Source organism: Trichomycterus rosablanca, chromosome 20 (assembly GCF_030014385.1).
Source record: "Trichomycterus rosablanca isolate fTriRos1 chromosome 20, fTriRos1.hap1, whole genome shotgun sequence".
Lineage (NCBI taxonomy): Eukaryota > Metazoa > Chordata > Actinopteri > Siluriformes > Trichomycteridae > Trichomycterus > Trichomycterus rosablanca.
In genome coordinates this window covers 20,528,808-20,555,413 of record NC_086007.1, presented here as the reverse complement: position 1 = coordinate 20,555,413, position 26,606 = coordinate 20,528,808, and the positions used below count along the sequence as shown (strand labels likewise).

The window sequence follows — 26,606 nt, the reverse complement described above, 5'->3', positions numbered from 1 at the left end:
TAAAAACACTAAAAACAGTTCAACATCAATGAAAATACAATAAAACCTGCTCTTTACCTCTTTATTGTTTCCTTATGCTTCTTAATCATGGAGATGCTTGATCTTGGAATACCGTATTCCTTAGCAATTTCACATGAGAAGCGGCAAAATAGCTTCTGCGCTGTCTGTGCCATCTTTTCCTATGGAGTGTGTGCTGTGCACAAAGCTTAATGTTGTACTAAAACAACAAGCGAGGAATTTCATTACTCAGGAGAACTTGAGCAGTAATAATTAAGAGAGGTTTAGTGCTCCTGTGTTGTTCTTTTAATACATTTAGTCATTTTAGACTCTCTCTGAAAAGCTGATTCTCACAATTTCTCAGAACCTCGAGCTATAACACAAGTTTAAAAGTGAAACAGGAGAAAAATCCAGCTAAACACAGATACATGTGAAGCTTTCAGAGTGGAATTGAGGGTTATTCCACACAAATGCAGATTCGTCTCGCATTCGATCTTTGATGTCGTCTTACCGCAACGCTCAAGCCGAGCGCTGAACAAAGCGGCGGCCTCACACACGTCGAGTTTAAGGATACACATTTCTCAACTAAGGGCGTCCAGTTTCAAAGATTTCGAGTTTACAAGGTACCACTGTAACTGATTTATTACACCTGTTGGATGTAACACATGAATTCAGAAATGATAAGGCGTATCCCAACACTGTGCTCTGACCCTATCTTCCAAACAAGCGGAGATATGCTGAAAAATCATTTCATTGTACTCTACACCAGTAATTCTCAACCTTTTTTCAGTCACGGCACCCTTTAAAAGTATTCAAAATCTCAAGTCACCCCAGTCTAAAATGCATTAAAAAAACTTACACTCTGCATTACTCGGACTGCTAACACACAAAAACACTACAGGGAAGAGACGTACTGTAGTCGCATTGCATTACAGTATATATATATTAGGGCTGTCGAAGTTAACGCGATAATAACGCATTAACGCAATCTCAATTTAACGCGATTAAAAAAAATAGTGTCGTTAACGCAAATTCTAGTTAATGTTAAGACTTGACTGGTAGAACAAACGTTTTAATGTCGGACTTGCCACCGCTTTTCATTTGCGGTTTGTTAACATAATGTAATTATAACGTAGTGATGCCCTTGCATAATAAAGAAATAAATACACGCTATATTCACAAGTTGTCGGGAGCAGAACACTTTTATTAACTTATTCTGTTACGGTACCAAATACCGGAAAGCTGAGTCAAGCACGTTAGTCCATGCACTATGGAAGCCCCAAAGGGTCAAAACACACTCACTTCGTGTAGAAACGGCCATCAAACCATTGTCACAATACAACCACAGAAAAGCCTGTTACAATAACTACGCCTTATCCCACCTAAAGCACCGCTGATCTACAATGTTTGCTGATGGAGAAATTCTAACCTACAATCTGACATTTACTGCCTAGTATGTGAGTGAATAAACTCCCTTACAGTTTTCTCTTGTTCCAGCAGTTTTTAACATAAGGACATTTAGCATAAAATGTGTTCACCATTTTAACTGTAACATTTCACTTAAAAATCCTTGTTTTCTATAACATTTACACAGATTTTTTTATGCGATTAATCGCGATTAACTATATGAAATTCTGAGATTAATCGCGATTAAAATCTTTAATCGTTTGACAGCCCTAATATATATATATATATATATAGCGGCTCCCAGAGGCGCGACTCGGTTCCTTTTGTTCATTTTAAAGAGCCGTTCAATAGAATCTGATCGTTCGCGAACGACCCCTCACTATAGGCAACGCACGCAACCCGCGTTGACGTTGTAGCATGGGAAAAGGGGCGTGTGAGACAAATTTGGATGTTTGAGGCGGCTAATGGTCTACATTTTCATGATAAGTTGACTTTTTTATGAATTTATTTCATAGTATCAGTAACGTCAGAATATTTTTGACGGCACCCCTGACGAAGCCAGACGGCACCCCAGGGTGCAGCGGCACCCCGCTTGAGAAAGGCTGCTCTACACGTACATGTACAGTGTATCACAAAAGTGAGTACACCCCTCACATTTCTGCAGATATTTAAGTATATCTTTTCATGGGACAACACTGACAAAATGACACTTTGACACAATGAAAAGTAGTCTGTGTGCAGCTTATATAACAGTGTAAATTTATTCTTCCCTCAAAATAACTCAATATACAGCCATTAATGTCTAAACCACCTGCAACAAAAGTGAGTACACCCCTAAGAGACTACACCCCTAAATGTCCAAATTGAGCACTGCTTGTAATTTTCCCTCCAAAATGTCATGTGATTTGTTAGTGTTACTAGGTCTCAGGTGTGCATAGGGAGCAGGTGTGTTCAATTTAGTAGTACAGCTCTCACACTCTCTCATACTGGTCACTGAAAGTTCCAACATGGCACCTCATGGCAAAGAACTCTCTGAGGATCTTAAAAGACGAATTGTTGCGCTACATGAAGATGGCCAAGGCTACAAGAAGATTGCCAACACCCTGAAACTGAGCTGCAGCACAGTGGCCAAGATCATCCAGCGTTTTAAAAGAGCAGGGTCCACTCAGAACAGACCTCGCGTTGGTCGTCCAAAGAAGCTGAGTGCACGTGCTCAGCGTCACAGCCAACTGCTGTCTTTGAAAGATAGGCGCAGGAGTGCTGTCAGCATTGCTGCAGAGATTGAAAAGGTGGGGGGTCAGCCTGTCAGTGCTCAGACCATACGCCGCACACTACATCAAATCGGTCTGCATGGCTGTCACCCCAGAAGGAAGCCTCTTCTGAAGTCTCTACACAAGAAAGCCCGCAAACAGTTTGCTGAAGACATGTCAACAAAGGACATGGATTACTGGAACCATGTCCTATGGTCTGATGAGACCAAGATTAATTTGTTTGGTTCAGATGGTCTCAAGCATGTGTGGCAGCAATCAGGTGAGGAGTACAAAGATAAGTGTGTCATGCCTACAGTCAAGCATGGTGGTGGGAATGCCATGGTCTGGGGCTGCATGAGTGCAGCAGGTGTTGGGGAGTTACATTTCATTGAGGGACACATGAACTCCAATATGTACTGTGAAATACTGAAGCAGAGCATGATCCCCTCCCTCTGGAAACTGGGTCGCAGGGCAGTGTTCCAGCATGATAATGACCCCAAACACACCTCTAAGACGACCACTGCTTTATTGAAGAGGCTGAGGGTAAAGGTGATGGACTGGCCAAGCATGTCTCCAGACCTAAACACAATAGAACATCTTTGGGGCATCCTCAAGCGGAAGGTGGAGGAGCGCAAAGTCTTGAATATCCGCCAGCTCCGTGATGTCGTTATGGAGGAGTGGAAAAGCATTCCAGTGGCAACCTGTGAAGCTCTGGTACACTCCATGCCCAGGAGAGTTAAGGCAGTTCTGGGAAATAATGGTGGCCACACAAAATATTGACACTTCAGGAACTTTCACTAAGGGGTGTACTCACTTTTGTTGCCGGTGGTTTAGACATTAATGGCTGTATATTGAGTTATTTTGAGGGAGGAATAAATTTACACTGTTATATAAGCTGCACACAGACTACTTTTCATTGTGTCAAAGTGTCATTTTGTCAGTGTTGTCCCATGAAAAGATATACTTAAATATCTGCAGAAATGTGAGGGGTGTACTCACTTTTGTGATACACTGTATATGCATATAAGACAAATAAAGCCATTTTTTATCTATTCTTTTGTCCATATAGTGTACTTTTTAGGGTGAGCCTGTGAGGGGGTTTGAACGTTACCGATATGCAATACCGATACTACACACTGCTGTAGTTTATTAATATTCATTAATAAAGATCTATTCACTGCACAAGTGTGTGTATTCATGTCTCCTTGGCCAAACATCACAGTACATGTTCCCCCTAGACGGTCTTTAGCTTTTTCTTTCTACAGTAGAGAAAACGCACTAAAGCAACTGGCATGTCAATAGCAAATCACAGCAACGGCACAGCCACATCATTTCCTCCCACATAAAATAAGCTCTGCAGCACTTTCTAAATGGGATTTTGAAGGATGAGATATCAGATCTGATTCTGCAGGGCAATAATGCAGTGCAGAAAGGTTAGAAGTCTTATACTGAACAGAGCTGCATTACAATAGCAAGTGGCATGAAGAGAGGATGTGTAATGGCTAGATACGAGGATAGATTTACTAAAGATAAGTGAGTTAAAGGATGAAACCCCAAGCTTAACAGGCTCTGTAAGCATCGCTTCTCTGAGGTGGGAGTTTTATGTAAGAAAAAGTGGGAAGAGCAGTATACACACTATTTATACACACTTCACTTCATGAAATGCATGTAAATCTGGTTCACTTTCTCTTAAATGACGTCCCACTGGAGTGGCTACTCAATCCAGATGTTCTCAATTAGAATCCCACAGCTACTTAATAAAGGCTTTATTGCCTCTCAGCATTACTTCTTATTTGTTAAGCACTAGACGACAATGCACAAGACTAAGTGATGAAGAATTAATCAGCTGAAGTGTAGAGCATGCAATTGAAAACACCCATATTATAAAAAGGCCAATATTTTTTAGACTGGATTACCATCAGGTGTCAAAAAGCTAGCTAAAGGACAGTCAGGGTACTAAGATAGTGATTCTCTATCAAATACAATTACAAGAAAAGCATTTCCTGAGTCTGATCTAACATTAGGCTAGACCGAAGATGATGACTCGAATCTGTGACTCGAGTCTGAATTTCACATAAGTCGCACACACAGCCACTTCAGACTCGACTTGGACTCGTTTCAAATGACTCGGACTCGACTCATGACTCGCAAAAAATGACTCATGAACAAGAGTCCCTAGTGTCAGCATGTGATAACATTAGTTACGTGTGACATATACAGTGTATCACAAAAGTGAGTACACCCCTCACATTTCTGCAAATATTTCATTATATCTTTTCATGGGACAACACTATAGACATGAAACTTGGATATAACTTAGAGTAGTCAGTGTACAACTTGTATAGCAGTGTAGATTTACTGTCTTCTGAAAATAACTCAACACACAGCCATTAATGTCTAAATGGCTGGCAACATAAGTGAGTACACCCCACAGTGAACATGTCCAAATTGTGCCCAGTGTCAATATTTTGTGTGACCACCATTATTATCCAGCACTGCCTTAACCCTCCTGGGCATGGAATTCACCAGAGCTGCACAGGTTGCTACTGGAATCCTCTTCCACTCCTCCATGATGACATCACGGAGCTGGTGGATGTTAGACACCTTGAACTCCTCCACCTTCCACTTGAGGATGCGCCACAGGTGCTCAATTGGGTTTAGTCCATCACCTTTACCTTCAGCTTCCTCAGCAAGGCAGTTGTCATCTTGGAGGTTGTGTTTGGGGTCGTTATCCTGTTGGAAAACTGCCATGAGGCCCAGTTTTTGAAGGGAGGGGATCATGCTCTGTTTCAGAATGTCACAGTACATGTTGGAATTCATGTTTCCCTCAATGAACTGCAGCTCCCCAGTGCCAGCAACACTCATGCAGCCCAAGACCATGATGCTACCACCACCATGCTTGACTGTAGGCAAGATACAGTTGTCTTGGTACTTCTCACCAGGGCGCCGCCACACATGCTGGACACCATCTGAGCCAAACAAGTTTATCTTGGTCTCGTCAGACCACAGGGCATTCCAGTAATCCATGTTCTTGGACTGCTTGTCTTCAGCAAACTGTTTGCTGGCTTTCTTGTGCGTCAGCTTCCTTCTGGGATGACGACCATGCAGACCGAGTTGATGCAGTGTGCGGCGTATGGTCTGAGCACTGACAGGCTGACCTCCCACGTCTTCAACCTCTGCAGCAATGCTGGCAGCACTCATGTGTCTATTTTTTAAAGCCAACCTCTGGATATGACGCCGAACACGTGGACTCAACTTCTTTGGTCGACCCTGGCGAAGCCTGTTCCGAGTGGAACCTGTCCTGGAAAACCGCTGTATGACCTTGGCCACCATGCTGTAGCTCAGTTTCAGGGTGTTAGCAATCTTCTTAAAGCCCAGGCCATCTTTGTGGAGAGCAACAATTCTATTTCTCACATCCTCAGAGAGTTCTTTGCCATGAGGTGCCATGTTGAATATCCAGTGGCCAGTATGAGAGAATTGTACCCAAAACACCAAATTTAACAGCCCTGCTCCCCATTTACACCTGGGACCTTGACACATGACACCAGGGAGGGACAACGACACATTTGGGCACAATTTGGACATGTTCACTGTGGGGTGTACTCACTTATGTTGCCAGCTATTTAGACATTAATGGCCGTGTGTTGAGTTATTTTCAGAAGACAGTAAATCTACACTGCTATACAAGCTGTACACTGACTACTCTAAGTTATATCCAAGTTTCATGTCTATAGTGTTGTCCCATGAAAAGATATAATGAAATATTTGCAGAAATGTGAGGGGTGTACTCACTTTTGTGATACACTGTATATATATACCGCTTTCTGAACCAATTAGACCTTCTGATTTTAATTTTTAGTAAGAAATGCTGTTATTTGCATTTATTCAGTTTGCGTCACACAGATTATGTGTGAATGAAACGCTTGATTGGCTTTCTAACGAGTTCGTGTTTTACTTCACAACCGGGAAAAGTTTGGAGGTTTTTAATTATAAGCACATTTACAAAATAACGGATTCTATTTCTAATGGGACACACGGTTATAAATGTAATAGCATCTGGAAGAACATAAGCTAAGGTAAGCAGTGGTTAGGATTTTTTTTTGCTGTGTTTTGGATTTTGGCCGCTGTGCCGTGATTTATCGGGCGCTTTTGTTCTGCAGTGAAAACAAAACGTATCAGTTTAAGCTTTTAACTGGTACCTTCTTGTTACAGAAATTACATTCATTTGCACAATGACTAGGAAAGTAAAGGTACTAAGTAACACGGCAAAATACAGTTGCTAATCTGTTGTTGGTTTTTATCTGGACTTACATATTATTTGTTTATTTCTATGCTACATTTCCAATATATGTTTTGTGTAGATTATATTGACTCGTGACTTGACTCGGACTCTAGCCTAAAGACTCGTGACTTGACTCGGACCCTAGCCTAAAGACTCGTGACTTGACTCGGACTCGTATTTTGTGACTTGTGAACATCTCTGGTAAGAGGTGGGTTCATGTAAAAGCGAACTGCAAGTTAATAGTTTTACACCAGTACTACTGCTAGAAGCCATTTAAGCATCATCTCAGATTGTCAATCAAACAGCAAAATAACATAAAAATTTGGCCTACCTGGACATCATAGAGTGCCACAATGTTCTCATGCTGCAGTTCCTACAGAAAAGGTAAAAAAAAACAAGGTGTAAACAATCCTTCCCAGCCCGCTATTTCCCCAAAGCCATCAGTGATCAGGTCTATATGCAAATCTCAATGACTATTAATTCCAATGGCCATATGTGCCTTTCACATTTGATCGGGGTATAGCTGCAATCACAGCGTTGTAAGATGGTGAGAGACGTACTCTCAGCCACACCCCCCCTCCCCCCGGTTCAGGGATGGTCGTGCCCTCTTCACATAGATGACTGCGTTCTTCCTTGTCAAGGATCTGCACATCTTCATCATTAAATAAGTGGCCGCTGAGTGTAAACTGCGAAGTCCTGGCCAGAGGAGGTTGATCTTCTATGTTGGGCCATCCGTTTGCCGTTTCTTCACCGCCCGCTCAGACTGAAGAACGGATGAGTGACGAAACGTATCTCTATCTTGGGTATTGAGCATGCATCAAGATATTTCCTCAAGGGTTCAAACTTTTACCTACTTCACAATTTTTCCAGACTTTTAATTTTACACCATGAATTCCCATGAATTTTGGACCCAGTACCCTCAAACAGCCACAAAACAATCTCACCTTCAAAATTTTTATTTCCTTTCCAAGCAGAATCTGAGACTTGGAGAGATTCTTCTTGTTGATGCTCTTGATGGCAACTTCCCAGTCTGTCTTCTGAAATAGATTGAGATAAAGACATTTCTTAAACTTCTGATGAAGTACATAACCGCACTGTGCACTGTGCATAACAACTGAATATTATATACACAACCCCAAATCAGAACAGTATGGAAAATGCAAATAAAATAAGAACAGTGTTTCTTACATTTACTTTGACTTTTATTTCATTGCAGACAGTTTGAACCCGAGATATTTCATGTTTTGTCTGCTCAACTTCATTTCATTTCTTAATATACCTCGGTACCTCATAAACAATGTTTTTAAACATTTCAATAATTTTCTCATGCATTTGTTGACAAACTGGAGATCCTCTGATCATCTTTGCTCATCAAAGACTCTCCTGGATGCTGCTTTTGTACCAAACCATGATTACAATCACCTGTTGACATCACATGTTTGGAATCACATCATTATTTAGTTTTTTCACCTCATTACTAGCCATAAATTGCCCCTGTCCCAACTTTTGGTTTTGTGTTGCAGGCCTGAAGACAAAACATAAGTCAAAATAAATGTAAAGAACACTGCATTTTATTTTAAATGTTGTAAAGTTTGGTGGAGGGGGGATTATGGTGTGGGGTTGTTTTTCAGGAGTTGGGCTCGGCCCCTTAGTTCCAGTGAAAGGAACCCTTAATGCTTCGGCACACCAAGAGATTTTGGACAATTTCATGCTCCCAACTTTGTAAGAACAGTTTGGGGATGGCCCCTTCCTGTTCCAACATGACTGCGCACCAGTGCACAAAGCAAACTCCATAAAGTCCTGACCTCAACCCGATAGAACACCTCTGGGATGAATTAGAGTGGAGACTGCGAGCCAGGCCATCTCGTCCAACATCAGTGCCTGACCGCACAAATGCGCTTCTGGAAGAATGGTCAAAAATTCCCATAAACACACTCCTAAACCTTGTGGAAAGCCTTCCCAGAAGAGTTGAAGCTGTTATAGCTGCAAAAGGTGGGCCGACATCATATTAAACCCTATGGATTAAGAATGGGAATCACTCAAGTTCATATGTGTGTGAAGGCAAACGAGCAAATACTTTTGGCAATATAGTGTATCAATATAGTGTTTCTTCATTTATCAGTATTTAAGTAAGCTGGGGTTAAGAATGAGTATCAAGCTGATTATGAACTAAACATTGGATTTACTGAAGGCGTGTTACATTACACCATGTAACGGAGGACACAAGTTATGTTTAAACACACTTTTGATGGTGTAAACAACACACTTCCACAAGGATAAGTCAGTCTCATTGAGTTTAGATCAGTACTAGTACCGACTTCTATCTATTTAATCTATTTAATGTCAAACTCAATTTAGGCATCCTTAGCGATGGTGTTGGTGTTAGATATCTGCCAGCCTACATGCTCACCTCTGCTGATTTTATGAATGAGAGTCTGCCTGGCTGGCTACGTCCATCCTGCGTCACTCAATCACATGATGCCATTCATTTGCAGTGGTTGTTAACATGTATAAGATATCCATACATTACATATTACGTACTTTATAACAATGTCCTACATACAAAAAGCACTGACCCAGATTTTAAACCATCATGAGTGTACGCCGCTTGTATGCCCGTGCTCGTCTCCCACCCCTGAAAGTGTCTGTGAGGACATTTGTCTGTTTGAGCCTGTTCATCAATGCTAATCATCAGATGATTGGGCAAAATTGGGGATGTTTTATTAGGGACAGTGGTAGCCTAGTGGGTAGAGCTTTGGGCTATCAACCGGAAGATTGGCGGTTCAAATCCCAGGCTCTGCTATGCAGCCACTGATGGAGGGTTGGGTCCTTGAGCAAGGCCCTTAACCCTGTCTGCTCCAGGGGGCGCCGTACGACGGCTGACCCTGCGCTCTGACCCCGGCTTCCAAAACAAGCTGGGATATGCGAAGAAAGAATTTCATTGTACTGTAAAACTGTATAAGTATATATGACAAATAAAGTATATCTTTTGCCATTTCTCATGTACATAACTCTTTACGAGGGGTCTTAAGTCTGTTGGTGGGACGTGCATTGGTGTGACTGGTACTTCTGCTGCTCTTTTGGCTATGGTATCTGCTTCCTCATTTCCTCTAATGCCCCTGTGGCCCGGTATCCAACATAGCCTCAAAATTTTGCCAAACAAGCTTGGATATGCAAAGAAAGAATTTAACTGTACTGTACACCTGTATATATGACAAATAGTATATAGTATATATATATAAAAAAAGTGGTGGTTTTGGATGAATGAGGATGAAGATAGTCATGAGGATAGTCACCTAGTAAAATAGTTTACCTTTTTATGTCTCCCTTTGAAGACGACAGCGAAGGCTCCGTGTCCTATGAGGTCTTTTCGGGTGTACTCGAAGTCCCCAACGGTCTCCATCTCTGGTTGAAGCAAGTGGATGCCCAATGATGATGCTGATGATCAATGGATGGGGGAAGTTGTGGAGTTTACAAGCCCTAGCTCAGTAAAGGCTGCCATACCTTAATGATAATAAATGATAATTGATCTAATAATAATGATTAACAATAAGTATAAATATATTATAATATATTAGTATTATTTACAACAATCCTATGTCTCTTTGTAGGATTTAAGCAAAGCCAAGCCAAGCTAAGTGAAGTTCAGGATGTAGATATAAGTGCCCTAGCTGTCATTTTCTGACCTAGTTAGCACTTAGCACTGAGCTAGCCAAGCTTCCTATTGCAACCAATAGTCAAAGTGACAACCAAGCTCTCTCTCTACATGATGACAGATATACAATATCAATACAAAACCAGTTTGACGTTCCAGTACTGACTGGTTGGTTTGACGTAATGCCCATGCTAGAGTCCCCAACCTGTGAGCACTTTAAAAATCCTAAAAAATACCATATGACACAGTCATTTCATTCGAATTTCATCCAAGTCAATATTTCAATTCTTCTTAGAAGAAAACTGCCTATTATAAACGATCTATGAGCAGAATTATGATGTCATAACGTGCACTCGTTATATTAATCCTATTTCAAATCCGTCACATTAACACACATGATGTGTTCGTTGTTTGTATTCCGCAACACCTATAAACAAAGCGGTTTGTTTATCCAGCTCTGGTCCTGTACAATCCGTTTGCGTCTTCAAATCCCGCATGACAAGTCAGTCGACTTCTTTCTTATCCGTAAACAAGCGCGTTTTATTGTTCTTGTATTAAAAATAAATATAAAAACATATAAATTACAGTCTGTCTGTTATGTCTGTTAGCTCTGCACTGTCTCTCAGTGTGCAGGATCGACTTGACGTAAGTGCGGAGCTGGCCTACATCATAATAAAGCCGCCGTGCTCGTGTATTACTCCGCCAGTTATTCGCCCTCCGTTAGAAAATAGTTCCATGCCATCAATATATATTTATATATTTACATACAGGCACGTGCACAGACATTTTTGGGGGCAGGTGCTCAAGCCAAAAAAAAGGGCACCCATCGCCAAAATTATTAATAAAATAAATTAAAAAAACACAGTAGGATATTTAACTTATATGTTTATTTTTGTTAACACAATCAATACACATCTAATCAAATAACTTAAATTATCAAATTGAATGAATGAATAAAAAACAGGCAAAACAAGGCCCTATTGTGCGCTTTTTAATAACCAAACAATATATTAAATTATCATCAAAAAATAGCTCAACTTAAGACCTACCTTTGATTTCAAATCAGAAACCCACTTTGGGTATTTAATGTTAACAATGGGCCTATTATTATGCAATAAAATCAAACAGACAGTTAAATAACATTTTCCTATTTATTCATCATTTTGTATGCTGTTCTATATCATAGAGCATTATATTTAGCCTTCTACATATATTAGTTTGTAATGTTAATTACCTAGCAAAATTATTCCTCATTTGTAAACCTCAACTGTTGAAGTATAAATGCTTGCATGAAAATAACTCCTTGACTAAAGGTGACTTTTCCTACACAGCGTTTTGGCCAGGATGCTGTAATTATAAAATATTGTATGTTTGTATCTATTTGAGCTACTTGACATTTTCCTGCAAAATGTTTGTGCTCATGTTTTGTTTTTTTCACACTTTCACATCAAACTAAGTAAGATTTTAAATAAAACAAAACTAGTGGAACACTTTTGGGGGAATTGATGACAGAGAGGGTAATATTTATTTTTAAATATTGATAAATGTAGAAATAAATTGGGCTCCAGCAGAAAGGGCACTTTTCTCATCCAGGGCAAAAGGGCAGGTGCTTGAGCACCACTAGGGGTCTATCTGTGACTGTTTACATTTATTTTACATACACACGATTAAAAAAAAACACTTTATTTTTATGTGTGTGAAAGTGCTATAAAAATGTATGGCTGCATGTGAATAGGCTCAATAATCTAGATAGCATGTTAGCCTATGCACATCGACACAGTACATTTGTGCTGTATTGTGTCTTATTGAAATAATTTGTTAATTTATTGATTATTTGTATATATTTTGTATTTTTGTAATTATATATATATATACTGTAACAACACCATTCCCAAAACTGCGCTACACGGTTAAAGTAAGTTTGGATACCACGGCCGCAAGTCCCTTCGTCATTTTCTCCCTCTTTTTCTCCATTTTTAGTGCGTCCAATTGCCCGATTGCGTCATGCTTCCTCTCCACCAATGCTGATCCCCGCTCCGATTGAGGAGAACGAAGCTAACCCACACCCCCCCTCCGACACGTGGGCAGCATGCCGTATGCATCTTATCACCTGCACTTTGACGAGTGCAGTGCAGCTCAGCGTTGTGTACGGACAGACACTTTTTTCTCATCTCTGTGCAGGCACCATCAATCAGCCAGCAGAGAGACCCTAAATACATCAGTATACTGGGGAGGGGGGCAATTTGAGCATATCTGTCCCCCCACAATAGATTCTGTGATTACGGTCCTGTCTTTACGAATACGAATACCTTTATTGTCATTGTACAAGTACAACGAGATTCAGTGTGCTCTACTTAGGAAATAAAATGTAAAAAATACAGTATATACCTATACAAGTAGTTAGGAAGTAGGATAAGCAGTATATACAATCAGTCCAATGGAGAAGTGTGCACTACTTGTATAATAACCCTTGCCTTTAACCCCTGTGTTCTGCTGACATTGACTTTACTGCTTTGTTCTTTGGAATCCCAGAGACCTCAGCGTTGTGTAGGTAAAACAAAAGAGAGAGGGTGAGGTGGGAGATTGAGATTTTGTAAAGGGTTTTGTGTGTGTGTATGTGTGTGTGTGTGTAAGACATTTAGCCGTAGCCTCAACACCAGACATAAACTAAAAACATATGAAATTCTATATTCATGTATTCTAGCTGGTATCTCTGAGGCTTCAAACTAAAGTGCATAACCCACACGGAAATGTAATATATGACATATATGCCCCTATATCAATTATGTTTTTTTCCACATACTGTATGTTACCTGTAAAGTGATATATAATTATAACATACCTACATCCTCTGGATATATGTAGATGTAAGCTTATAACATATATTAAAAACCCATACTAAAATGTGTCTATGTACGTGTATTAAATATATCTATAGGATTAATTTTGTATGGTATCATATGTTGTGTATATATGCAATTCTATTAACATAAATATATTATTATTATTATTATTATTATTATTGCTGTTGTTGTTGTTGGCTACAGTAATATTCAAATAATTATAAACAGCAGATGGCACTATAGTACCCATCATTATGAAGCCATGACCAACGCTCAAACGTGAAGAAGCCGCACCAAAACGATTCGAATTCCGAATGGCTGAATGTGCACTCCCAAGTGCACTACTACAGTTTTCATTCCTTGGTAATTCAGCCCCTATGTAGTGTATTTCTATAGGCAGTGAGGAAGCATTTGAAACTTGACCAACCACACAAGGACCTTCACGTTTTGACTGCTTTTAAAGGTAAATGATCGCGCGGATTAATGAAGTTGTTGTTTATTAAGCAACGATGAGTGTTTTATATTACCTCCTTTAGCTTACAATCTAACCACAATGTTTATACGGCGTTATTTTCGTCTTTATAGTCGTCATAACTTGTATAATAGCTTTTAAATCACATTGTTTGAAGGAATAAATTTGAACTGTGTTTACTGTTTTAACCAGCAATCCAGTAATATTACAGAAAGTTACAATGTTTGTCCAAATATTTTTGAAAGTTGACTAACATTTAACAAAGTTAGGGGCTAAGGTCCCTTTTTGACTCACAGTGTGTATGTATGTATTTATTTATATATTTATACTTTTATCTTTATATATCTATAGATATACATACATACATTGTTTTTTGCATTTTTCCCAGTTTCCCTCCCAATCTAGTCGTATCCAATTACCCTATTGCATTACGCGTCCTATCTACTGATGTTTATCCCCACTCTTGATTGAGGAGAGCGAGACTGACGCACGTGCCCTCCGACACGAGTTCATATGCGGATCAGCTTTGTGTACAGAGAGTCGCACCCTGGTCGATGCATTATCCCTCGACTCTGCAGGCGGCATCCACCAGCCAGCAAAGATCGTCTTTGCATCAGTTATGAGGTCCTGTCCTGTCCTGTCCATCTTCCCACCCTGTATGAACAACAGCCAATTGTTGTTCATGTAGCCGCCCAGCCCAGACAGATGGCAGAGCTCCTACATACATACACATCAACAGGTTAATGACCCAAAACTAGTGTCCTGTAATGAGTCTTGATCTAAATTCTTATTGATATGTGTGGAAAGAGCTTAAACTTGCTTGTGGAAGATTGTACTTGAACAATTTGCCATAGAAGAATGGGCCAAACTTCCAAAAACTTGATTGCTTTTTCCGATCCATTTATCATAAATTAAAGAATAATGGATACAACACCTCTTTGTCAGGACGAAAAACTTGATGAATGTGTAGGTGTAGTAATATGTTTGGCCACATCTGTATTTGGGCAGTGGGAAGTCACAAACTATAGTAAGTTCAAATCACTAACCAGGATTTAGGAGGTCATGTCAGTTAAATGACATTATATAACTTTCTATACTAACAACTCTGACCTTAGCCTAGATAGAGTGTCTCATAAACAATGGTGGACCAATTTTATATTTAGATTTAAGGCTTTTTAACAGACATACGAAGGTAACTCAGTATTGCCACTGAAAACAGTGTAAGCACTTGAGAATAAGCCATAACATTAAAACCACCTCGTTTCTACGCTCACTGTCCATTTTATCTGCTCCACTTACCATATAGGAGCACTTTGTAGTTCTACAATTACTAACTGTAGTCCATCTGTGTCTCTGCATTCTTTGTTAGCCCCCTTTCATGCTGTTCTTTAATAGTCAGGACTCTCCCAGGACCACTACAGAGCAGGTATTATTTAGGTGGTGGATCATTCTCTGCACTGCAGTGACACTGACATGGTGGTTGTGTGTTAGTGTGTGTTGTACTGGTATGAGTGGATAAGACACAGCAGCGCTGAACATCTTACTGTCACTGTTAGATTGAGAATAGTCCACCAACCAAAAATATCCAGCCAACAGCACCCTGTGGGCAGCGTCCTGTGACCACTGATGAAGGTCTAGAAGACGACCAACTCAAACAGCAGCAACAGATGAGCGATCATCTCTGACATTACATCTACAAGGTGGACCAACTAGGTAGGAGTGTCTGATAGAGGACAGTGAGTGGACACAGTGTTTAAAAACTCCATCAGTGCTGCTGTGTCTGACCCACTCATACCTGCTCTGTGGGGGTCCTGTGAGAGTCCTGACCATTAAAGAACAGGGTGAAAGCAGGCTAAAAAGGTATGTACAGAAACAGATGGACTACAGTCAGTAATTGTAGCACTACAAAGTGCTTCTATATGGTAAGTGGAGCTGATAAAATGGACAGTGAGTGTAGAAACAAGGAGGTGGTTTTAATGTTATGGCTGATCAGTGTATGCCATTGTACTAAGTTAATGTCTGGCTTTTAATTTATACCTTTGTTTTGTCCTTACAGTTTCAATTTCCTTTGTAAACACTGTGTCATGAGTCCAGCCTTTTGAAAATGTCTCGGGAACAGTTGGCAGTTCAGCAGGCCAGGAGGGCCTTTCATACAGGGAGGTCAAAACCACTGGATTTCAGAGTGCAGCAGCTGAAGAACCTACAGCGTTTCATTACTGAAAGACAAAAGGACATCACTGATGCTCTCAAGAAGGACCTGTGCAAGGTGATATACAGTTCATATCAGATGCTAATCAATGCATTGCCACAATGTTTGAGGAAAGTCAAATTATTCACAAATCTTTAGGCTAGAGTCCGAGTCAAGTCACGAGTCTTTAGGCTAGAGTCCGAGTCAAGTCATGAGTCAATATAATAAACACAAAACATATATTGGAAATGTAGCGTAGAAATAAACAAATAATATGTAAGTTCAGATTAAAAAAACAACAACAGATTAGCGACTGTATTTTGCCGTGTTACTTAGTGCCTTTACTTTCCTAGTCATTGTGCAAATAAATGTAATTTCCGTAACAAGAAGGTACCAGTTAAAAGCTTAAACTGATACGTTTTGTTTTCATTGCAAAACAAAAGCGCCCGATAAATCACGGCACAGCGGCCAAAATCCAAATCACAGCAAGAAAATCATAACCACTGCTTACCTTAGCTTATGTTCTTCCAGATGCTATTACATTTATAAGTGTGTGTTGTCCCATTAGGAATATAATCCGTTATTTTGTAAATGTGCTTATAATTAAAAACCTCCAAACTTTTCCCGGTTGTGAAGTAAAACATTATCTCGTTAGAAAGCCAATCAAGCGTTTCATTGACACATCATCTGTGTGACGCAAACTGAATAAATGCTAAAAATTAATTGATTGGTTCAGAAAGCGGTTCTTTCAACCATTAGTGCCAATTCTGTAGGAGTGTTCCATTCATCCAGTTGTTCCTGTGAAGTGCACTGTGTAGGGAATTACATCATTTTAAATGAGATTCCAATCCAAAGGTAACAAAAATGCTCAAATGAAGTGAACTTCAAACTGTGTAGGGAGTAGGGAGCGACGCTTCATCACTATTCAGCTGGCTGTAACATTCACCCATTGAGTGCGTTGCGGGTTAAGATGGCCAAAACGGGTTAATTGTCACACATAAAAGACGGGTTAACTGTCACACGTAACTAATGTTAACACATGCTGAGTCATTTTTTGCGAGTCATGAGTTGAGTCCGAATCATTTGAAACGATTCTGAGTCGAAGTCTGAAGTCCCCGAGTACCCATCTCTGCTGATAGGCCCAATAGATGTACACCAGCCCAACATTGACTAACATTATATCATCCGGTCATTGTCACTGCTCTAATAAGAATGGTCCAGTCAAGTAATAGCTGGTCAGTGCTGGTCCTGTGGTGGCTCTGTTTTATAAGGTAGGTTTAGCAGATAACCTGGGGCATCTAACTGTATCTTTTGCTCTAAGTAGAGCGAGAACGGAACACAGCTGTATGAGATCTTCGGCGTTGAGGGTGAGATTAAACTGGCCCTCAGCAAGCTGCCAGAATGGACAGCGCCTCGTCCTGTGGCTAAAACCCTTCTCACCATCACTGACGAGGCTTATATCCATCCAGAACCTCTCGGTGTGGTGCTCATCATCGGAGCTTGGAATTATCCAATATCTGTGACCCTTCAGCCGCTTGTCGGAGCCATCGCTGCGGGTAAAGCTTAAAACACTATCTACCATTGACCATCATGCTGCCAAATATGCCTGGGTGTAAAATTTACCTCCTTATTACCTGGATTTACCTTTCTGTAGGTAATGCAGCAGTGATCAAGCCTTCAGAGGTCAGCTCTCACACTGCAAAGGTCATGGAGCTCTTGTCCCTCTACTTGGATACGGTAAAACCTAATTCAGTTCTTAGTATCTGTGCTTTTGCAAGACAAGTAAAGTTAAACTTGTAACACTTTACACTGTTTTTAGGAGATGTACCAGGTGGTGATCGGAGGGGTTCCAGAAACGCAAGAGCTGCTGAAGGAGCGTTTTGACCACATCTTCTACACAGGAAGCAGCACAGTAGGAAAGCTGGTTATGGAAGCAGCTGCCCGACACCTCACACCAGTCACTCTTGAGCTGGGGGGAAAAAGTCCCTGTTACATCGACAAACATTGTGATCTTAGGATTGCCTGTCGGTGAGATTTATCCACATAATATCTAAATAAATGAATATTAAATATAATTATATGTACATCTCTAGCAATGGCAAAGTCATTTACTTTGACTTACATTTCACTGCAGACAGGATGAATCTGAGATATTTCATGTTTTATCTGCTCAACTTCATTTCATTTATTAATAAACATCCATTCCTGCATTTCAGGTCTGCAACACATTCCAAAAAAGTTGGGACAGTAAAGCATTTACTACTTTGTAATGTTGCCATTCCTTTTCACCACACTTGAAAGACGTTTTGGCACCGAGGATACCAAGTGATTTAGTGTTTCTGGTTTTATTTTGTCCCATTCTTCCTATAGTACGGGGTCGTGTTGTCGCATTTTCTGTTTCAAAATTCTCCACACGTTCTCTATTGGGGACAGATCAGGACTGAAGGCAGGCCAGTCCAGTACCCGTACCTTCTTCTTCCGCAGCCATGCCTTTGTAATGTCTGCAGCGTGTGGTTTTGCATTGTCTTGTTGAAATATGCATGGACGTCCCTGAAAAGATGACGACTTGACGTCTTGAAGGCAGCACATGTTGCTCTAAGATCTGAATGTACTTTTCTGCATTAATGCTGCCATCACAGAAGTGTAAATGACCTTCACCAAGGGCACTGAAACAGCCCCATACCATGACAGACCCTGACTTTTAGACTTGTTGCTGATAACAGTCTGGATGGTCCTTTTCGTCTTTGGTCCGGAGCACACAGCGTCACCCGCCCCAAAAAAAGACCTGGAATGTTAATTCATCTGACCACAATACACGTTTCCACTGTGTGATGGTCCATCCTAGATGCCTCCGAGCCCAGAGTAGTCGACAACAGTATTTTGGACATGGTTAACATAAGTAAGTTGCCAAAGTAATCCCTCACCCATGTGGTTATATCAGCTATTGTTGAGTGTCGGTTCTCGATGCAGTGCCGTCTGAGGGATGGAAGATCACAGGCGTTCAGCTTAAGCTCCTACACTGTAAGCCCGGATAAGTTCAATCTACTTAAAAAATTTGAGGAAACCGGTTGCCTTAAAAAAGTTAAGTAATGTATAATGAAAACTTGAGTTAGCATAACTTAAAACATTAAGTTATTACACCTAAAAGGCAAGTTGATTAAACTTTCTTTTTTTTGTTATACCAACTGCTTTTCCCAATAATTCTACTTAATATCTTGAGCTCAATGGAAAAAACTATTGATTTTTTCTTAGTTTTCATGTTAATTACATTTTAAATATGAATTACAAATGTTTATAGAAAAACAGACACAATTATAAAATTATTTTTCTTTATTTCACTTCAGAAGTATTTACTTAAAATACAACATGTCAAGAAAACATCTTTAAAACTGTACAAACTGTATCTAAAGTTCTGATAAAACACAAACAGCTCTTCACAGTAACCATGAACCTGTAAAACAACAAAAAGAAACAACAGAAGTATTAAAATCAACATTAATAGCATTAATTTAAGGATTAAAATAAAGCAGGCCAGCACACTCTTTGCTTTGTATGAAGGCTAGCATGCTAACATGCTAGCATGTAGCCTAAATATGGCAAATAAAGCAGCGCTGTTTGATTATTTATTTAGTGTCAACATTAAGATCATTTATTTTAAACAAAATTGTTAAGTAAAGTACAACACTTACCAAAATTAGACGGAAGATGAAAAAGCCCCATCAGACTGGTGTACATGCTACTCAAAAATAGCATAATGAGGAAGAAAATGTTTGTCCACTTAGTTTAACAAAGGTTCCACTTCACAAAAGACATTTCAGGAAGACAAGTTTACTTTTGCAAAAAGCCTTAAATGAACAGTAAAAAGTAATTTGCAACAACAGGTTACAAAAGTTAAAACAAATGGCTGCCTGATTCACTAACAGCAAGCACTTACATGTAAATGGGGGCGTTTTTCCTTAACTTAACTTTTTTAAGTTAATCTGATAGAAAAGTAATTTTTTTTGTTAAGTAAACTTAAATCTTTTAGCACATTTAAATGTGTACTCAAATTAGTACAATGTACTCTGCATTTTATAGTAGAGCAAAAAAACTTAAACAATTTATGTATGTTGTACTAAAAATGTTTGATTAAATATAAAGTCCGGGCTAACAGTGTACTGACTCGTTGAATGGTTTAATGATATTATGCACTGTAGAAGGAGAAATATGCAAATCCCTTCTAATCTTTCTTTGAGGTACATTGTTTTTAAACATTTCAATCATTTTCTCACACCTTTGTTGACAAACTGGAGATCCTCTGATCATCTTTGCTCATCAAAGACTCAAATATCTCGGGTTCAAACTGTCTGCAATCAAATAAAAGGCAAAATAAATGTAAGAAACTCTGCATTATTATTTAATTTGCATTTTCCATACTGTCCCAACTTTTTCTGATTTGGGGTTGTACTTATATTACTTGTGTCCTTAGCCGAATCACATGGGGAAAGTATTGTAACTGTGGACAGACCTGCATTGCGCCTGATTATATCCTCTGTGAACCATGCATCCAGGATAAAGTGGTGGAGGAGATCAGCAAATGCATTAAGGTTAGTAAATATTTTTAAATATCACTGACTTTTACTTTTTTGCTTGGTCACATGACAAACAGTTGTGTTCGTAATGACAGGAATTTTATACAGACGACCCTAAGACCTGCACGGACTATGGCCGCATCATCAATCGACGTCATTTTACGAGGATTACGGCTCTGCTCGAAGGAAGCACAGCAGCTATCGGGGGAGAACATGACGAATCCCACTGCTACATCGGTATGTTCTAACGGTGGTAAAACCAGAAGTCAAGGAGGGATAATGGAGATAAGCGTGAGATTCTCTGTACGTGATACCAAGCCCCATATGAACTCGCCCTGTGCAGGTGATAAGAAGCAGTCGGCTACTGAACATGTAACAGATGGGGCATAGGTTAGTTATGGCTCTCCTCAGTCAGGTGTGGAAGTTGGGTAATGCAATCGGGTAATTGGATATGACTAGATTTGGTGGGAAATTGGGGAAAAGTGAATACATTGCGTTCAAACTGAAGTGTGAAGGCTAGATGTTGCATAGGGTAACATTGTATAGCACAATGCTTTTAAAACACGTGTTATTCTGCTCATTTACCATGGTATGTCTTTACATACACACTTTTTTTTATTATTATAATTAATATTATAATTATAATCTATTTTCCTTCGCCGCTGACTCAGGACGCCTCTCAACTGACTTGCGCCCCCTCCGGTACGCAGTCAGTCCACTATACACTAAAGGACGCTGTGTACAGAGGGTCACACCCCCATCAGAATTATTCCTCAGCCCTGTGCAGGCGCCATCAGTCAGCCAGAAGGGGCCGCAGTCGCACCAGTTATGAGGACCTACGATCCGACTCTCTACCCTCTAACCCTGAACAACAGCCAATCGTTGTTCATGCTGCCACCCAGCCCAGTCAGAAAGGTAGAGTCGAGATTCGATGTGATGCATTCAGAACCCCAACTCTGGTGCACTAGCATACTTTACCGCTGCGCCACCTGAGCGGCTGTCTTTACATTTCTAAACTTAGTAACTTATCTAAAAGGATCTAAAAGTTGTGTATTATTTTTATATCTATGGAAAGTAAGAAGTGGCCACATATTGCATATTTGAATAAAGCTTTTCTTTTCTCAGCTCCCACTGTCTTAAAGGATGTAGACCCAAAATCAAAGGTGATGCAGGAGGAGATATTTGGGCCTGTACTACCCATTGTACCTGTCAATGGACTGAATGAAGCTATCCAGTTTATCAATGAAAGAGAGAAGCCTTTAGCCCTTTACGTTTTCTCATCCAGCAAAAAGGTATTAACTTGTTATTAATGTGTAATAAGTTACATTTTACAACCCCAAATCAGAAAAAGTCGGGATAGTATGGAAAATGCAAATACAATAAAAATGACTGTATGTATGATTGCAGACAGATATTTAATGTTTTGTCTGCTTAACTTCATTTCATCCCTTTATAAACATCCATTCCTGCGTTTCAGGCCTGCAACACATTCCAAAAAAAGTTTGGATGGGGGGCAATTTAGAGCTAGTAATGAGGTGAAAAAAACTAAATAACGATCTGATGTCAACAGGTGATTGTAATCATGGTTTGGTACAAAAGCAGCATCCAGGAAAGGCTGAGTCTTTGATGAGCAAAGATAATCAGAGGATCTCCAGTTTGTCAACAAATGTGTGAGAAAATGATTGAAATGTTTAAAAACAATGAACCTCAAAGAAAGATTGGAAGGGATTTGCATATTTCTCCCTCTACAGTGCATAATATCATTAAACGATCAAGGAATCGGGAGGAATTTCGGTGCATAAAGGCCAAGGGCGCAAGCTTAATCTGAACGCCCGTAATCTTCGATCCTTTAGACGGCACTGCATCAAGAACTGCCACTCAACAATAGCTGATATAACCACATGGGTGAGGGATTACTTTGGCAAACCTTTGTCCAGCACTACAATACAGAGTTACATGCACAAATGCTACTTAAAACTTTACTGTGCAAAAAAGAAGCCTTACGTTAACCATGTCCAGAAGCGGCGTAGACTTCTCTGAGCTCGGAGGCATCTAGGATGGACCATCACACAGTGGAAACGTGTATTGTGGTCAGATGAATCAGCATTCCAGGTCTTTGTTGGAAAAAATGGACGTCGTGTGCTCCGGACCAAAGACGAAAAGGACCGTCCAGACTGTTATCAGGAACAATTCCAAAAGCCAGGGTCTGTCATGGTATGGGGCTGTGTCAGTGCCCTTAGCAAAGGTCATTTACACTTCCTGAAATGCAGGAATGGATGTTCATCCTGTCTGCAATGAAATAAGTAAGTAAGTAAATGCAAGATACTCTGTTTTTTATTTGCATTTTCCATGCTGTCCCAACTTTTTCTGATTTGGGGTTGTAATACACAGAATCCTACCATCTTACATTTACCATTTTATCCTCAAGGTAATAAACAAAATGATCTCCGAGACATCCAGTGGAGCCCTGCTAGCCAACGACTGCCTCGTTCACTTCACCATCAGTGACTTGCCCTTTGGTGGTGTTGGTAAGCCTCCATGATTCAGCAACTCTTGATTTCTTTTTTGTTTAAAGAGAGATACTTTGTTCTAGTGTCGCCACTTTTATGCCAACAGGTAACAGCGGGATGGGTCGTTACCATGGTAAACACACATTCGATCAGCTGAGCCACTTGCGCAGCTGCCTCATTAAAAAGCTGCACATGGAGCCGGTGAACCAGATCCGCTACCCTCCTCACACTAAGGAGAAACTGCGCTGGGCACGAATGCTCCTTCTCAAGCAGGTGAATTTGAGACGCTGGCGCCAGTTGGTACAGGTTTCCATGCTCGCAGCATTGGCGGCTTTTGTGGTGAAGGTAGGTTACTTCATTTCTTGAGTTCATGTCCTTTGTATTCACAATGCACGGCACTGCATTAAGAACCGCCACTCAACAATAGCTACATAAAAGTCTGAGCAGCCTCATGATATACGAGGGTTCTTCAAAAAGTTTCCTTACTTTTTTTACTCTATTTATTAAGTTTTGAAAACAAATTACATCATTTTTCTACATAATCACCATCCTTTGTGATGCATTTTTCCAGCGTCGTACCAACTTTTTAATGCCATCAGCAAAAAACGTTTTTGGTTGAGCGAGTAGCCACCGATACACCGCTGCTTTCACATCATCATCATCACATGAAAATCTTCTTCCCCTTAAAGCTTCTTTGTGCATCCAAAAAGGTGAAAATCAGGTGCTGCTAAATCTGGACTATAAGCTTTCTCAGTCCCCTCCCACCCTCACCATTTCCAACCAAAATCTAAAAGTGTGGAAACTTTTTGAAGATCCCTGGTATTACTGCTACTAAATTAAATAATAACCCAATTGCATTATGCTTCCTCTCTACTGGAGCTGACCCCCGCCCTGATTGAGAAGAGCGAACTGACACACGGCCCCCTTCAACACGTGTGCAGTAGCCGACTGCATCTTTTCACCTGCATGAGGCGAGTTCATATGCGAATCAGCTTTGTGTACAGAGAGACACACCCTGATCCTCATTGTTTCTCGACTCTGTGCAGGCGCCATCAATCAGCCAGCAGAGGTCCCTATGAGCTATGAGGTCCCTATCTGACTATTCCCTCCCTGTACGAACAACAAGCCAATCATTGTTCACATAGCCGCCCAGCCCAGCCGGCAGGCGGGGCCGCCTATATGGACAATGATTGGCTTGTACGTGGGATACAATTGCAGGACGGGATTGCTGCAATTATGACCTCTGCTGGTTGATTGAGGGAGCATGCACAACAGACGGGTTTAATGGTGTACCCTGTGTGACTCTCCGTATGAGATACGGACCCCTAGATCATAACAATCTGCCTTATGTGGATGGAAAGAAGTGTACAGCTCCCCACACATGTCGGAGGGGATCTGCAATGGTTGTCTCTCTCCTAAGATTGGGAATAGAGAATTGCAGCAGTAGAGGCTGAAATATGAATTGGGTAATTGGATATAACTAAATTGGGATAAAATTGGGATAAAATTGGGGGGGGGGGGGGGGGGGGGGTGTATAAATAGAAAAGAAAACAAAATGTATCACATTGGACACCTCCAGCCCTGGCCTGCCCACCAACCCTGAAAATATAAGACTGTGCAGACATTAATGCAACATTGTGCATACAGTGGAGTTTATTATTTGATGCATGACGGATACCCTTTTTAAGAAGTTATATAGTTTTTTTTTTTGTTTTTTTGTTTTTTAGTTTAAACATATATTTTTTTATATAATTTAACGTAATTAAACCCTTAGTTTACTTTCTTTCTGTTCTTGTAACTAGATTTTTTTATGGGGGGGGGATACAAAGACCCTCTATATCAGTGGTCCCCAACCACCGGGATGTGGACCAGTACTGGTTCATGGGTCATTTATTATTGGGCCACAGAAAGAATAAATAATTAGAGATCGCTACAAGAGCAATTACAGTTCCAACACTCTTCGGGTGTCATTTTCCCCAATCATCACTAGGTGGGAGCAGTGTCTCGTTGCAGCGATAAAAGCTCAGGATTCACACAGATTTTTTATTCTATACTGTAGTTATTCTATTTTAAATCGTCCCTCCCCTGCCGGTTCGTGAAATTATATCTTATATGAAATGGGTCTGTGGTGCAAAAAAGGTTGGGGACCACTGCTCTATATGTTTTATTTTTTTAATAGGAAAATAATAAGTTAGATTTAATTCTTTTAATGGGTGCTTCGATGGTGAATCGATCTATTACATATAGCCAGACACAGCTAATGTCCTGGTTTAATTCTCATCACATAGGGTACATGAGATTAATTACCTGATTTCTAGGCTAAAATCTAAGTGACTGTTTTGTTGTTCGCATGAGCGCTCAGTGTATACTAAATGCTACATTACCACATTGTAAACAAGACAAAGGTTTTACATAGTGAGTGGCCACATAAAGTTCTCCACAATGAGTCTCTGTGCTTGTGATAGAAATTCACTGAACTGGACAATTCATCCCCTTCCCCCAGTCAGGAAGAGAAGAATGAACAGTAGGTAATACAATTACCATGTAGGAATGACCAGGTTTCTTTTACATGGTCAGAAGAAGAATACCTTAATTAACTGGTGGGAAAAGACAAAGAAAACAGTTCATCTGTATTTTTGAGCCATGCTGTAATGGGAGGAATCTCTGAACTGCTTAATGACTCATTCTGGTGTGTGATCTGATTGTTTAAACTGGTTTTTACTTCTTTTGTAGAGGTTCCTGCGATAGGACGACTGAAGAAGAATGCCAGCCTGCCTTGAAGCACCTCTCTGGAAACAAATGGAATTACTGTAATAAATACAGGCTTATCACATAAAGTAATAAAAAGATAACCATGTGATATTTATTTGGTAGCTTAGACACTAACCAAATGTAAATCAGGTGTTCAATTATTATTTATGCATTAATTTTATAATTAAACTCGATTACTGGTAAACTTTTATTCTGTAATATTTTATTTGGTGTACAGTGGTACCTTGAAACTCAGCATCAATTGGTTGTGGGAGTAGTGTTGAGTTTCAAGGTATTTTTCCCCATAATGATGTATAGGAAACCTGTTAATGCAGTCAATGGTCTTGTGGAACTGCATATATTTTAGGTTAATATAAAGTAATGGGGTTGTTTTTGACACCTATACACTGAAAATACCACAAATATAATAGACAAACACTAAAATACAATTGAAAATGGTTTAAAATCAATAAAAATTACAATAAAACCTGCACTTCTTAATTGTGGAGATGCTTGATCTTGAAATATCGTATTTCGTTTAGGAAAGGTGCATTCATGTAAGAAGCGGCAAATTAGCTTTTGCGCTGGCTGTGCCGTTATTTCCTATGGAGTGTGTCAGTGCACAAAGCTTAATGTGACTTATTGCACTAAAACGAGAGTGGAATTTTATTAGTGGAGAG

At 40.0% G+C, this 26,606-nt stretch overlaps 2 protein-coding genes across 8 annotated transcripts in view; one reads left to right on the top strand and one right to left on the bottom strand.

Moving 5' to 3' along the window:
- The window catches only part of ulk2 (unc-51 like autophagy activating kinase 2), a 53,043-nt gene extending 42,509 nt beyond the window's left edge, over positions 1-10,534 (bottom strand). For all 3 annotated transcript variants that reach the window (XM_063017257.1, XM_063017258.1, XM_063017259.1), the window contains exons 1-3: positions 10,250-10,534; positions 7,881-7,973; positions 7,268-7,309 (exon numbers count right to left, since the gene is read on the bottom strand). In XM_063017257.1, the coding sequence (XP_062873327.1) occupies positions 7,268-7,309; positions 7,881-7,973; positions 10,250-10,339 (225 nt within the window). In that variant the 5' untranslated portion in view covers positions 10,340-10,534. The remainder of the gene's footprint in view (positions 1-7,267; positions 7,310-7,880; positions 7,974-10,249) is intronic.
- A 3,317-nt stretch (positions 10,535-13,851) lies between these two features.
- LOC134334432 (aldehyde dehydrogenase family 3 member A2-like) lies at positions 13,852-26,377 on the top strand. Of its 5 annotated transcripts, none has more exons than XR_010015489.1 (11): positions 13,852-13,897; positions 15,963-16,172; positions 17,419-17,650; positions 17,749-17,831; positions 17,914-18,122; positions 20,563-20,680; positions 20,761-20,902; positions 21,791-21,957; positions 22,143-22,570; positions 22,685-22,968; positions 23,094-23,180. XR_010015489.1 is itself a non-coding variant. In XM_063016739.1 (11 exons), the coding sequence occupies exons 2-11, from the start codon at positions 16,011-16,013 to the stop codon at positions 25,921-25,923; spliced, it is 1,467 nt and encodes a 488-aa protein (XP_062872809.1). In that variant the 5' UTR covers positions 13,852-13,897; positions 15,963-16,010; the 3' UTR covers positions 25,924-26,377. The 5 variants fall into 5 exon arrangements, 2 of the variants coding, with proteins under 2 accessions (XP_062872809.1, XP_062872810.1); XM_063016739.1 differs by lacking the exons at positions 22,143-22,570; positions 22,685-22,968 and adding exons at positions 23,282-23,520; positions 25,909-26,377 and having other exon boundaries at positions 23,094-23,193; XM_063016740.1 differs by lacking the exons at positions 13,852-13,897; positions 22,143-22,570; positions 22,685-22,968 and adding exons at positions 14,329-14,645; positions 23,282-23,520; positions 25,909-26,377 and having other exon boundaries at positions 23,094-23,193.
- Positions 26,378-26,606: the final 229 nt, after the last annotated feature.